Below are 15,258 nucleotides of genomic sequence, written 5' to 3' on the forward strand. Positions count from 1 at the left end.
AAGATGTCACAAACAAAGAAAACTACAGGCCAATATCACTGATGAACATAGATGCAAAAATCCTCAACAAAATACTAGCAAACAGAATCCAACAGCACATTAAAAGGATCATACACCATGATCAAGTGAGGTTTATCCCAGGAATGCAAGGATTCTTCAATATACACAAATCAATCAATGTGATACACCATATTAACAAATTGAAGAATAAATACCATATGATCATCTCAGTAGATGCAGAACAAGCTTTCAACAAAATTCAACACCCATTTATGATAAAACCCCCCTCAAAGTAGGCACAGAGGGAACTTTCCTCAACATGATAAAGGCCATATATGACAAACCCACAGTCAACATCATCCTCAATGGTGAAAAACTCAAACCATATCCACTAAGATCAGGAACAAGACAAGGCTGCCCATTCTCACCACTATTATTCAACATTGTTTTGGAAGTTTAAGCCACAGCAGTCAGAGAAGAAAAAGAAATAAAAGGAATCCAAATCAGAAAAGAAGAAGTAAAGCTGTCACTGTTTGCAGATGACATGATACTATACATAGAGAATCCTAAAGATGCCACCAGAAAACTACTAGATCTAATCAATTAATTTGGTAAAGTTGCAGGATACAAAATTAATGCACAGAAATCTCTTGCATTTCTATACACTAACAACAAAAGATCAGAAATAGAAATTAAGGAAACAATCCCATTCACTACTGCAACAAAAAGAATAAAATACCTAGGAATAAACCTACCTAAGGAGGTAAAAGATCTGTACTCAGAAAACTATAAAACACTGATGAAAGAAATCAAAGATGACAAACAGATGGAGAGATATACCATGTTCTTGGATTGGAAGAATCAACATTGTGAAAATGACTCAACTACCCAAAGCAATCTACAGATTCAATGCAGTCCCTATCAAACTACTACTGCCATTTTTCACAGAACTAGAACAAAAAATTTCACAATTTGTATGGAAACACAAAAGACCCCAAATAGCCAAAGCAATCTTGAGAAAGAAAAACGGAGCTGGAGGAATCAGGCTCCCTGACTTCAGACTATACTACAAAGCTACAGTAATCAAGACAGTATGGTACAGGCACAAAAACAGAAATATAGATCAATGGAACAGGATAGAAAGCCCAGAGATAAACCCACACACATATGGTCACCTTATCTTTGATAAAGGAGGCAAGAATATACAATGGAGAAAAGACAGCCTCTTCAATAATTGGTGCTGGGAAAACTAGAGAGCTAAATGTAAAAGAATGAAATTAGAACAGTCCCTAACACCATACACAAAAATAAACTCAAAATGGATTAAAAACCTAAATGTAAGGCCAGACACTATAAAATTCTTAAGAGGAAAACATAGGCAGAACACTCTATGACATAAATCACAGCAAGATCCTTTTTGACCCACCTCCTAGAGAAATGGAAATAAAAACAAAAATCAACAAATGGGACCTAATGAAACTTAAAAGCTTTTGCACAGCAAAGGAAACCATCAACAAGACCCCAACTTCTTCAAAATGGTGGAAAGCTTCTTTGACCGTGGCACCAGCATCGTGGAGGACAAGCTGGTGGAGGACCTCAAGACCCGGGACAGCGAGGAACAGAAGAGGAACCGGGTGCGTGGCATCCTACCGATCATCAAGCCCTGCAACCATGTTCTGAGCCTGTCCTTTCCCATCCAGCATGACGACGGCTCCTGGGAGGTCATCAAGGGCTACCGGGCCCAGCACAGCCAGCACCGCACGCCCTGCAAGGGAGGTATCCGTTACAGCACTGATGTGAGTGTAGATGAAGTAAAAGCTCTGGCTTCTCTGATGACATATAAGTGTTCAGTGGTTGATGTGCCATTTGGGGGTGCCAAAGCTGGTGTTAAGATCAAGCCCAAGAACTGTACTGATAATGAGTTGGAAAAGAGCACAAGGAGGTTCACCATGGAGCTGTCAAAGAAGGGCTTTATTGGTCCTGGCATTGATGTGCCTTCCCCAGACATAAGCACAGGCAAGAGGCAGATGTCCTGGATTGCTGACACCTATGCTAGCACCATAGGGCACTATGATATTAATGCCCATGCCTGTGTTACCGGTAAGCCCATCAGTCAGGGTGGAATCCACGGATGGATCTCTGCTACTGGTCGGGGAATTTTCCATGGGATTGAAAACTTCACCAATGAAGCTTCTTACATGAGTATTTTAGGAATGACACCAGGATTTGTAGATAAAACATTTGTTGTTCAGGGATTTGGTAATGTGGGCCTGCACTCTATGAGATATTTACATCATTTCGGTGCTAAATGTGTTGGTGTTAGTGAATCTGACGGGAGCATATGGAATCCAGATGGTAATGACCCAAAGGAACTGGAAGACTTCAAATTGCAACACAGAACAATCCTGGGCTTCCCCAAAGCAAAGATCTAGGAAGCGAGCATCTTGGAGGCAGACTGTGACATATTGATCCCTGCTGCCATCGAGAAGCAGCTGACCAAGTCCAATGCACCCAGAGTCAAAACCAAGATCATTGCTGAAGATGCCAACAGACCGACAACTCCAGAAGCTGATAAGATTTTCCTAGAGAGGAATATCATGGTTATTCTAGATCTCTACTGGAGGAGTGACAGTATCTTACTTTGAGTGGCTGAAGAATCTAAATCATGCCAGCTATGGCCGTTTGATCTTCAAATATGAAAGGGATTCTAACTACCATTTACTCATGTCTGTTCAAGAGAGTTTGGAAAGGAAACTTGGAAAGCACGTTGGAACTATTCCCATTGTACCCACAGCAGAGTTCCAAGACAGGATATCAGGTGCCTCTGAGAAAGACATTGTGCACTCTGGCTTAGCTTACACCATGGAGTGCTCTGCCAGGCAAATCATGGACACAGCCATGAAGTATAACCTGGGATTGGACCTGAGAACAGCTGCCTATGTCAACGCCATCGAGAAAGTCTTCAAGGTGTACAATGAAGCTGGTGTGACCTTCACATAGACTGGACCGGACTGCAGCTGACTTCTTCACTACCCTCTTCACCTCTTCATCTGCAGACCTATCACAAGTTTACATGTAACCGCAGAAATCTCTCTCTCATGACTTAATAGATAACGGACACCATTCTCAACAAGTCAATCCAAATCAGCCCCTTAAGAAAAAAGTTAGGGGACCACATATAAGCTAATAAGTGATAGCAGAAATTAGCTATGTCAGAGAGCCATTTGGGTATTTTGCCTTTAAATAAAGTCTTTTCCCTCTGCCTGTGTTGCCTTGCTCCATGGCTGTTTCCCAGCACAGTCAGCTGTAGCCCTCGGAAAGCTCCTTTTGTCCAAGAGTAGTCTAGTCAGTCACTTGCCACTTCAGCTCTTGACAGATCTATCAGGTGCTTTGACACATTTAAGAAGGAGGTATATGGCATTTTCAGGAGGTAGCATGGTCCTCAAGTGAGTTATTGGTATTTTACATCAGCCAAATAACTAAATTTTACAGGTTACAAACAAAAAAACCTTTCTCTTTATGCATTTTATTTTTAGAATAAAGTAAGTACATGCTGCTGTAATAAAATCACTTAACAAGCCTAAACTTGACTCAAGCAGTGAATGCCTGTAAACATAATAAATGAAAAAAGCTAGTATTTTTATAACATAAAACAGTATCATTTATAACTTGACAATTGCATATTGTCATCCAGCAAAAATAAAAAGCCCGGCAGAGAATTAAGTTATCTTCATACCTGCAAATGATGGAGGCTATTTTTGTTAAGACTGTCGGAATTTACTAACCACAATTATGACATATAGTCCAAAGAATGCAGTAACCTCCTTATCATGTTAATTAATTGTCCTCTTTTGAAGATCTATTGTGTTGACTAATTGAACAATAATTCAAGTAGAGTGTCCCAGAAAAAAACCACTTGTGTTCCCTCTTTGGAGTCTGGCTGGCTGCTCTGAGCATTGCCAATGGTCCTGACTCGCCCTGACTTTGTGTCCTCATTTAGAGGCCTTGTCTTCTACACATGGCTTCATTCCCAGTGGGCTGGAAACAATCTGGGGTTGTGTTTTGTTTGGGAGTTGTTTGGCCAGGGCCTTTTGAACAGTAGTGTCCCAATGAAGTACTCGATAATATTTACATAAGAATGAGCTTTTCTTTTTTTAACAATAATATCCTTTCAGAAATTTCTACCTACTTTGTAACTGCATGACTTAACCTGGTGACAAAAGCAGTTATTAAAAAGACTACCTTTTCAAAAAAGAGAAAAAACAAAAAACACATGCAACCCAATGTTCATTGCAGCACTATTTCCAATAGCCAGGTCATGGAAGCAACCTAAATGCCCACTGACAGACAAATGGATAAAGAAGATGTGGTACATATATATAATGGAATATTAGTCAGCCATAAAAAGGAATGAAATTGGGTCATTTGTAGAGACGTGGATGGACCTAGAGACTGTCATACAGAGTGAAGTAAGTCAGAAAGAGAAAAACAAATACTGTATATTAACACATATATGTGGAATCTAGAAAAATGGTACAGATGAACCAGTTTGCAAGGTAGAAATAGAAACACAGATGTAGAGAACAAACGTATGGACACCAAGGGGGGACATTGGTGGGGAGGTGGTGGTGGTGGGATGAATTGAGAGATTGGGACTGACATATACACACTAATATGTATAAGATAGATAACTAATAAGAACCTGCTGTATAAAAAAATAAATTAATTTAATTTAATTTAAAAAAAAGAAACATGAGCAATAGAGAGATAAAAAAAAAGATGAATGGATAAAGAAGATGTGGTATACATATACAATGGAATACTACTCAGCCATAAAAATGAGTGAAATTTTGCCATTTGCAACAACATGGATGGACCTGGAAGGTATTAAGCTTAGTGAAATAAGACAGAGAAAGACAAATACTGTATGTTATCACTTATATGTGGAATCTAAAAAATAAAACAAATGAATGAATATAATAAAACAGAAACAGATTTCCAGATATAGAGTACAAACTAGTAGTTACCAGTGGGGATAGGGAATGGGGGAGGGGCAAGATAGGAGCAGGGGTTTAAGAGGTACAAACTACTATGTATAAAATATATATATTGTATATATTGTACAGCACAGGGAATATAGCCAATATTGTACAGCACAGGGAATATAGCCAATATTTCATAACAACTTTAAGTGGAATATAATCTCTAAAAACTTTGAATCACTATACTGTACACCTGAAACTAATATAATATTGTAAATCAACTATACCTCAATAAAAATAAAATTTTTAATTAATTTTTTAATGCAAAAGTAAGAAAACAAACCAAACAAATGAGCTAAAGATCTAAATAGACACTTCACCAAAGAAGTCATACAGATGGCAAATAAGCATATGAAAAGATGTTCCAAATCATATGTAATCAGAGAAATGCAAATTAAAACAATAATGAGATGCCACTACATACTTATTAGAATGGTCAAAACCCAGACCACTGATAAGATCAAATGCTGGTGAGGATGTGGAGCAACAGGAACTCTCACACATTGCTGGTTGGGAATGCAAAATGGTACAGCCACTTCAGAAGACTATTTGGAGGTTTCTTACAAAGTTAAGCATTCTCTTACCACATGATCCAGTGACAGCATTCCTGGGTATTTACCCAAAGGAGTTGAAAACTTATGTCCACACAAAAACCTGCACGCAGATATTTTTAGCACCTTTAGTCATTATTGCCAAAATTTGGAAGCAACTGAGATGTCCTTCAGCAGGTGAACAGATAATAAACTGTGGTACATCCAGCAATGGAATATTATTCAATGCTAAAAAGAAATATGCTATCAAACCATGAAAAGACATGCAGGAATCTTAAATGCATATTACTAAGTGAAATAAGGCAATCTAAAAAAGGCTGCAAACTGTATGATTCCAACTATGACATCCTGGAAAGGGCAAAACTATGGAGACAATAAATATTAACTCTGGGAAAGGCAGGGGCCTTTCCACAGAGTTTCTCATGATTGAAACCACACCGCTCACGGTTTGCAATTTTCCCCTCAGGAAAACATTAGTGACAGCGAAAGGAAGAAATGTTAAAAGTGCTCAAACCACGAGATTAAAAATCTTAACACCGAATTGATACGGATGTTCACGCCTCAGTACCTCAGGGTTGACCAGCCTCTCTCATCTCCCCACAGGAAAATGCCAGCTCAGTCCTGCTCTTCCTCCACAGACGCCCGGGCGCCCTCCTGTGGCGGAGACCTGCGTGCCTGACGGGCGCGCTGACGTCACCGTGCGTCGCCTGGGCCCTGCTGAGGCGGGGGGGCGGATTCCGGGGCGGGGCGGGGCGGCGCGGCTGGGGGCGGATTCCCGGCGCCCGACCCCAGCGGCCTGTTAGCATCTCCTGTCCGCGCTGCTGCTCTCCAGTTTGAGGTGAATGCCAGGCTGCTGCCCTGCTTGCCTGTTTACTGCGCCAGCACTGCGGTGTACAGCCCTGAAGCATCTACTTTTTTTCCCCTCATTTTTCCCCTACGGTAATAAATCCCACTATGGAGACCCAAAAAGAAAAAAAAATAATAATAATGCTTGCCAGGAGTGGAGGAAAGGTGTTGGAAAAATGAGTAGGCAGAATACAGAGGATTTTTAGGGCAGTGAGAATATTCTGTATGTTGTTATAATGAAGGATATGTGACCAAAACTATAGAATGTACACAAGGAGTGGACTTTGGGTGATTATGATGTGTCAATGCAGCTTCATCCTTGGTGAAAAATGTACCACTCTGGGGAGTGATGTCAATAAAGGGGGAAGCTAGGTATATGTGTGGGTAAGGGATATATTGGAAATCTCTGTGCCTTCCTCGCAGTTTTGTTGTAAACCTAAAACTGCTCTAAAAAAAATGGTCTTAAAAAAAGGCTATAGACTTCTATAATGACTAATGACTATAACTAACTTCTATAATGACTAATGACTTCTATAAATGATCTCCCCCAATAAAGAACTAGAAGTATAATAAAATATGTACTATACCAGCCCAATGATGACACATAAGGAACAAGATACTGTGAGAAATAACATAAACGATGAACAGGTCAGATCAATAAATAAAACTTTCAATTTCAGAATAAAACATCTTTGAGGATCCTAGATTCCAAGGCAAAAAAGGAAGCAAAATAAATTATTTTGTTCTAATTATATAATAAGACAATATAACTCAAAGAAGCAAAATTTTACATAGCATGATACTTCAAAAAGAATTTATTCAATTAGGTCTCCCATGATTTTGTCTAAAAATTTATTTTTTACAACTTTCTTTAAAAGGTAATATGTGGCAGAAAATGCACAAAACACATATGTAAAGTATAAGGACTTAATGAATAATTATAAAGCAGATATCCAATAGCCACTGCAGAAGACAAGAAATAGGACACTGTAAGTCTTTTTTTATCATATCTATTTCTCCCACTAATATCTATTGTAAACTTCTTTGCTTTATAATTTTTATTTATCTACTAAAAAAGTTTAGATTTACCTGTTTTAAAACTTTACATAAAAGGAATCATTTAATACATTCTGTTTTTTAATGTATTGATATTTATTTTCACTTTATATATAGTAAAATTCACTCCTTGAATTAACTTCACTTTGACCAATTTTTGCTTATGTATTTTGAAGCTCTGTTGTTTGGTATGTCATACATTTGGAATAGTTATATCTTCCTGAAGAAATGACCCCTTTTGAATCATTCCATATCCTACTTTATTCTTGGTAATATTCCTCATTCTGAAGTCTGCTTTGTCTGATGTTAATATAGCTCCTCCAACTTTTTTTTCATTAATATGGGGTATATCTTTTTCTAGTACTTTACTTTTCATCTATCTATTTTTTTAATTTAAAGTGGATTTCTTGTAGACAGCATATTATTGTCTTGCTTTTTTCCCCAATGCATATTTTCCCCCTGTGTACAATTGGTTTCTTTAGACCATTTATACTTAATCTAATTTATGATATGGTTAGATTAAAATCTACCATTTTGCTAGCTGCATTCTATATTTATTCTATCTTTCCAGTTCTTTTTTGCCTCTTTTTCTGTCTTCTTTTGGCTTCTTTTTATTAATTCATTTTGATTACCTTATTGTCTTATTATTTGTATCTCTTTTCTAAATTTTTTTAAATGGTTGTTCTAGGATCTACAATATACATATTTATTTAATCACAGTCTAACTTGAAATAATATTATACTACTTCATATGTTGTATAAGGGATTTACACCGATGTATTCCCAATAGCTCACTCTCATTCTTTGGGCTACTTTTTTTTTGTCATGGGTTTTACTTTTATGCTGTAAACACACAAAATATTACTACTATATATATTTCTTTCATTTCACTTCCAGCGCTTTTCATTTCTTTGGTGAAACCATGTGTCTGTCTGATATAATATTCCTTCTGCCTGAAAAAGTTAAACATGCATAGTGCAGGTCTACTGGCAATAAATTCTCTGTTTGTATGAGAAAGTATATACTTCTTCATTTTTTTCCAGCTTATTGAGGTATGGTTGATAAAGTAAAATTGTATATATTTAAGTCATACAATGAGGTTTTTTAAGATATATATAACATGGTGATTTAATATATGTATACATTATGAAACGATTACCACCTCAAGTTAATTTACACATCGAATATCTCACATAGTTACTTTTTTTGTGTGGTGAGAACACTTAAGATCTACTCTCCTAGCAAATTTCAAGTACAGTACAATATTATTAATTATAGTTCACCAGGTTGTATCTTAGATCCCCAGAACTTATTCATTTTTCAACTGAAAGTTTATACCTGTTGACCAACACCTCCCTACCCCTCCCACCTCCCACCCCCCGGCGTTCACCATTCAGAGAACTGGTTTGATGAGTTCAACTTTTTAGATTTCATGTATAAGTGAAATCATGCGGTATTTGTCTTTCTGTGTTTGACTTACTTCACTTAGCATAATGTCGTCTGCATTCACCAGTGTTGTTGCAAATGTCACTATTTCCTTCTTTTTCATGCCTATTTCCTTCTTTTTCATGAACACTACTCTATAGCTTTGGCTATTTTGGTCTTTTGTGGTTTCATAGAAAATTTAGGCTTGTTTTCATTTCTGTGAACAATGCCATTGGAATTTTGATAGGGATTGCATTGAATCTACAGATGACTTTGGGCAGTATGGACATTTTAACAATATTAATTCGTCCAATCCATGAACACAGGCTATCTTTCCATTTATTTGTGTCTTCTTCAATTTCTTTCATCAGTGTCTTATAGCAGGGGTCCCCAACCCCTGGGCCACAGACCAGTACCAGTTCATGGCCTGTTAGGAACCGGGCCACACAGCAGGAGGTGAGTGGCGGGCGAGCGAGTGAAGCTTCATCTGCATTTACAGCGGCTCCCCATCACTCACATTACCACCTGAGCTCTGCCTCCTGTCAGATCAGCGGCAGCATTAGATCCTCATAGGAGCGTGAACCCTACTGTGAACTGTGCATGCAAGGGATCTAGGTTGCACACTCCTTATGAGAATCTAATGCCTGATGATCTGAGGTGGAGTTGAGGCAGTGATGCTAGCACTGGGGAGCAGCTGCAAATACAGATTATCATTAGCAGAGAGGTTTGACTGCACAGAGACCATAATAAATCTATTGCTTGCAGACTCATATCAAAACCCTATCAGTGAGTGGCAAATGACACTTAAGCTGCATCTGGCAGCAGGATTTATACTGGCAAGTGAGTTGATGTACTTCAATTGTACAGCTGCATCTGGTGTCAGGCTTTAGGTCAGAATAGGACACTTATTTTAGTCTGCGTATGGCCTGCCCATTATTTTATTTACCACTTCTGTCCAAACCTCTTTCCCGCACTGTGCACTTGTCTCAGTCAGTTTTGGTAAGCCCACAAGCTAACCCTAGCCAAAATGAATAAAAATCAAACATCACTGGAGAGCTTCTTTGAAAAGGGGGAAAGACCCAATGATGAGACAGCAGAAGACTCTAAGACTGCCAACAAAAAGAAAGCTGCATTTAAAAGAAAATACCAAAAGTCCTACTAAAACCTACTTAAACCCAAATAGCAAAAACAATCCTGAGAAAGAAGAAGAAAGCTGGAGGCATCATACTTCTTGATTTCAAGCTATACTACAAAGCTATAGGAGTCAAAACAGTATGGTACTGGCATAAAAATAGACACATAGACCAATGGAACAAAATCGAGAGCTCAGAAGTCAACCCTCATATATATAGCCAACTAATATTTGACAAGGAAGCCAAGACTACTCAGTGGGGAATCTAGAGTGTCACTGAATATCAAGTTCACTTACAAGCTGCTCCAGTACCCATCAGTGAAGATTTTCTCATTGATCATCACTCACCTTTCCCTAGAAGTCTTATTTTACAGAAGTGGTTTAAGAGGACCCTAGGAAGAAACCCCAGTTCTTTTAGAAGAAACAAAAGACCAATGATTAAAACTCTCTTCTCACATTTGCACTGGTTTCCAATTCCCCATTCTTAGAAAGTGAAATCAGAATGGAAACTGACAATTTGACTAGATAAGTCAATTAAATGGCTTCTGCCATCTTGGGTTGCCTTCCATCATCTTGGATTGCCTTCCACAGCAAGTAAGGTCATTCCACATCATGACCAGGTCATGCAAGGCAGTTCCTACTTAGTACAAGCCACCTGGTCATTACAGTGAAGGACTCCAGGAAATTTTAGTGGATTTAATTTTAAAGTGAACAACAGAAAACAGTTTTCTGTTTCTCTGTGTTGTAGCACTTCATTTAAGATAGAGAGGAAATATTTGTTCACAAACATGTCTCAGTTTCAGAATTAGAGTCATGGGCAAAACTTTCATTTATTGTACTGATCCCCACAGAGGGTTGTTCCTTAATGGAATGCAATCTCTGCAGTGAAAAGACTCCTGAAATTTACTCAGTATTTCCCCTGGATTCTGTTTCCTTAACTCTAGCCACCCCCTAGGAGCTAATCTACTAAAACCTAGATAAGCCCCAAAGATTGAAAAGAGGTGGCACTCCAGAGGAAATGAGGAAGCCACCAAGACCACTTGGGGAGAGACATGGAGTTTTAGAGTAATCCCTGAGAGGAAACTTGGATTAAAAGAAGCTTCATATGTTAAATGTCTCAGCAAACTTCTAGAAAACAAGTCTCTGGAGCCTCCAGAAATGAAGGAAGTCCAGTGGACCACATAAAGTGCCCTCACCTGGAGTTCTCCTCATCCAAGCCAATGAAGAAGAGATGCATTTATATTCAACTCCACTGTGCCCATCCCTGTCTCCAAGCTGAACCAGGAAATCCATCACTGTATGTAAGAGAAAAGGACCAATTGTCCATATTACAACCACTGCTATTATATACTACAGAGTGCATCTTACTTTACAAATCTGATTAGTCATTGTTCCTCTGTAGTAGTATAGTGTAAACATTCCATATATGAACATAGAACATTTACGTTCATTGGATAAAAAGTCACGCACCCTCTGTAAAGCCTATGTGTAAAATGAACAGTTAAAATAGATCATCTGCATCATTTCTTTCCAATTCTATGATTTTATGATTATTAGGGGCCATCTTTCTAAAAGCAAACTCACATTCCAGGAGTAATCAGGTGGTATACTCTTCTCTCAGACTGTCTGAGAAGACAGCATACCAAGTGAAGAACATTTGGAAGGAAGCTATTTAATCAAGGTATTATTCTTGAGGTGGGTGGACTGATGAGCTGACTGGTTGGCTGGTTGGTTGGTTTCTTGTATTGGAAAGGAGAGTATGAATAAACTGATCCCTTAGGCTTGTCCTCATATAATGATTTATAAATCCCAAAAGTGTGAGGAACAGTGTGTTTATGGCATAAAATGGTGGATAGTCCATTCTAATACCCTAACTATTCCCAGCAAGTAATTTTGGAGGCTTTGAAGGGTGGAGTTATGAAGAACTTAATGGAGTCAGTTTATTCCATCAGTGGTTAAAATAAAAATTGATTACTCTGGCTTTTCTATTAAGCTTCCCACCCTTTGATCATCTCATTACTTATCTGCATATTCACCAAGGACTGCAGGAAAAATAATGTTGCTGCTAATAAATCTTATAGGGTATGTTGACAGAAAAGATTAAATGAGATGTGAAGTTGTCAGTATATAATGGAGAGTGTCCTGAACTGTTATTCACACTAATCAGACATAGCTCATTTTTTCAGAAAGAAGGACAGGAAGAATAGATCTCATGTTTCTAGTTTTTAGTTTAAATCTGTGAGCTTGGACTTAATTCCTGACCTGTAGCAGAGAAAATGATTTATTTATGCTTTGTAAATAACAGTCTGGGAATCATTTATTGAGCACCTTATTCAGTGAAGGTGGTAAACAGATATCTTTTGAAGTCAACATTGATTGGAAAACTGGACAGCTTTGGACTTGGATGCTCAATCTTCCTTTTTTATGCTTCCTTAAAAACCACCAACAGGGGACTAGTCCAAATCTTTTTTCCTAAGTATCATACATGATCCTTCTTTCAAATTCTCTATTCTTCTTTGCCTTTCAAATTTCTTATCTCCTATTCCTAACAAAGTTATGACTGGTGACTTCCAATATACAAGGCAGGAGATCTGAATTTAACAAGAAAACTCAATATTGAAACTATTATTTTTAAGACTCAATCAGTGCTTTTTTAATATTAATCAATTACAAGATTACTCTGTTGTTTAAACACAAAGATTTATACATTTTTTTATTCAATTTTTAAATGCTACTGAAAAGTACATGCCTGTCCAAATATTTGAAAATGTCCTCTCTTCCTTTTCAGAGAACAAAATTGAGTTTACCAGATAAAATTGCAGATAAAACCCCATTGATCTCAGATCGCTTTATTTGTTTTTATCATCCAAAAATACTTACTAAATGAACTAAACTTCTGTATTGAAACACCATTTTCTTTATCTAGGTAGGGTCTGAATATAAAAAGTAAGGTAGTTCATTTTTGTATAGTATGAGTAAAAAATATAAAAATAAACATAAATAGGGATATTTTTAAAATAATATTCTCACATTCTTTAAAGCAAATATTTATGATATACTGGGCCTTTTGTATTTTTTTAGGCATCACTCAACTGGTTAGAGTGATATTTTAAAAGAAAAATTTAAAGGAAAACTTAGAAACAGCCTTGAGTCTTGTGTGTAGTGATGTCTGTCACAGTTAACTCAGTTGATTAGGCCATTCTGAAAAGCTAGCATTCTGGAGTAATTTTTATCTCCACGTGTAAGTCAACTAATTCTGTTCTGTTGCCAAAGGCTTAGCTCAACCTCAGACCAGCTGTCCTCAAAATATCTGTTGTTGTTGATTTTAACAAGTTATGCTGAATAAGAGAAAGTGGATGAGTTTGTGCATGAAGACCCATAATCAACTTTAGAAAAACAGACCAAAATCAGAAAGGGTCTTCTTAAGGATCAAAATTAAAAAGAAATAAATTTATACCACTGGTTGTACAAACTGATGTGGATCTTGCTGCATTGGTTTCTAGCAAAATAATACTGAGATTTAGATCCACAGTCAATTCAAAATAAGGTGAGATTTAATCCCACCTGGTTTCAAAATATCTCATATATTCAATATTTTCCTGTAAGGTTTAAGTTCCCTTTCAATAAAATCCTAAAGATATGTAGGAAGCAAAGCAACTTGGGTTATACTCATGTCTTTCTTCTTCATAGATTTAAGACCCATGAACAGGTTGGCAACACGCATTGTGACTAAGTTTGTTCTCCTGGGATTTCCTGGTCGCTGGGAGATACAGATTTTTCTCTTCTCACTGTTTTTGGTGGTTTATGCCTTGGCTTTGCTGGGGAATGGAGCCATTACCTGTGCAGTGAGATGGGACCCACGACTACACTCCCCCATGTACTTTCTGTTGGGAAACTTTGCTTTCCTGGAGATCTGGTATGTTTCCTCCACTGTTCCTAACATGCTAGTCAACATTCTCTCCAAAACCAAGGCCATCTCATTTTCTGGCTGCTTCCTCCAGTCCCATTTCTTCTTTTCCCTGGGCACAGCTCAATGTCTCTTCCTGGCAGTAATTGTTTATCATTTGCCATCTGCCACCCACTGCACTACCCCACCATCATGACTAGGAAGCTCTGTGGAACGCTGGTGTCCCTCTGCTGGCTCATTGGATTCCTTGGCTACCCAATCCCCACTTTTTTCATCTCCCAACTCCCTTTCTGTGGACCCAATATCATTGATCACTTCCTGTGTGACATGGACCCACTGATGGCTCTGTCCTGTGCTCCAGCCCCCATTACTGAATTTATTTTCTGTACTCAGAGTTCCTTTGTCCTCTTTTTCACTATTACATACGTTCCTTGATCTATACCCTGTTGTTCAAGCTGTTTTTCAGGCCCCTTCTGCAGCTGGCCGGAGAAAGGACTTTTCCATCTGTGGTTCTCATTTAGCTGTGGTGTCTCTTTTCTATGGGACAGTCATGGTAATGTATGTGAGTCCTACATATGGCATCTCAACTTTGATGCAGAAAATTCTCACACTGGTATATTCAATAATGATTCCTTTCCTTAATCCCCTGATCTACAGTCTGTAATAAGGACATGAAACTTGCCCTGAGAAATGTCCTGTTTGGAATGAGAATTAGTCAAAATTCACAAGCCAAAGATGTGTCATACTTCCAAGTTCTAATGAAGAATAAGGTGGAGATGTGTAAGTTCTTTCAATGGTCTTTTGTCCTCATTCTGAGTAGTTAGAGGCCATGGTTTTTTTCCTGGAAGTGTGCTCATCTTAAATACCTATGATGACTACTCAAACCCTAATTCATTGGATTTGGACATGCACTAAAATTTTTTTAAAGGCTGTCCTTATTGAAATGATAAGATGGGATTGCTATATGAGGGAAACTAGAATTTCCTGAAAGATTTTTTTTAATAAATTTGTTTATTTATTTATTTTTTGGCTGCATTGGGCCTTCATTGCTGCACACGGGCTTTCTCTAGTTTCAGTGAGCGGGGACTACTCTTCATCGTAGTGTGTGGGCTTCTCATTGTGGTGGCTTCTTCTTGTTGTGGAGCACGGACTCTAGGCACCTGGGCTTCAGTAGTTGCGGCACACAGGCTCAGCAGTTGTGGCTCGCAGGCGCTAGAGCACAGGCTCAGTAGTTGTGGTGCACAGGCTTAGTTGGAACGTGGCATGTGGGATCTTCCCGGACCAGGGCTTGAACCCGTG

The 15,258-nt window shown here is 38.2% G+C and overlaps 3 protein-coding genes across 4 annotated transcripts in view; 2 read left to right on the forward strand and 1 right to left on the reverse strand.

Annotated features, from left to right (window-relative positions):
- The window catches only part of LOC103011163 (olfactory receptor 4K2), a 156,077-nt gene extending 149,839 nt beyond the window's left edge, over window positions 1–6,238 (reverse strand). For both annotated transcript variants that reach the window (XM_007180826.2, XM_057543898.1), the window contains exon 1: window positions 6,162–6,238. The gene's annotated coding sequence lies outside the window, so the exon portion shown is untranslated. The remainder of the gene's footprint in view (window positions 1–6,161) is intronic.
- Window positions 1,524–3,157, forward strand: LOC103007678 (glutamate dehydrogenase 1, mitochondrial-like). Its single transcript, XM_028166101.2, is given in 2 exon segments — window positions 1,524–2,617; window positions 2,619–3,157. Coding segments are annotated over 2 exon segments (1,464 nt in total). The 5' UTR covers window positions 1,524–1,535; the 3' UTR covers window positions 3,001–3,157.
- Window positions 6,239–13,753: 7,515 nt separating the features above from the next.
- Window positions 13,754–14,783, forward strand: LOC103013449 (olfactory receptor 11H4). The gene is given in 4 exon segments (XM_028166049.2): window positions 13,754–14,114; window positions 14,117–14,388; window positions 14,390–14,619; window positions 14,621–14,783. Coding segments are annotated over 4 exon segments (1,026 nt in total).
- The last annotated feature ends 475 nt before the right edge of the window (window positions 14,784–15,258 follow it).

The sequence above is a fragment of the Balaenoptera acutorostrata genome, chromosome 3 (assembly GCF_949987535.1).
Source record: "Balaenoptera acutorostrata chromosome 3, mBalAcu1.1, whole genome shotgun sequence".
Classification (NCBI taxonomy): Eukaryota; Metazoa; Chordata; class Mammalia; order Artiodactyla; family Balaenopteridae; genus Balaenoptera; species Balaenoptera acutorostrata.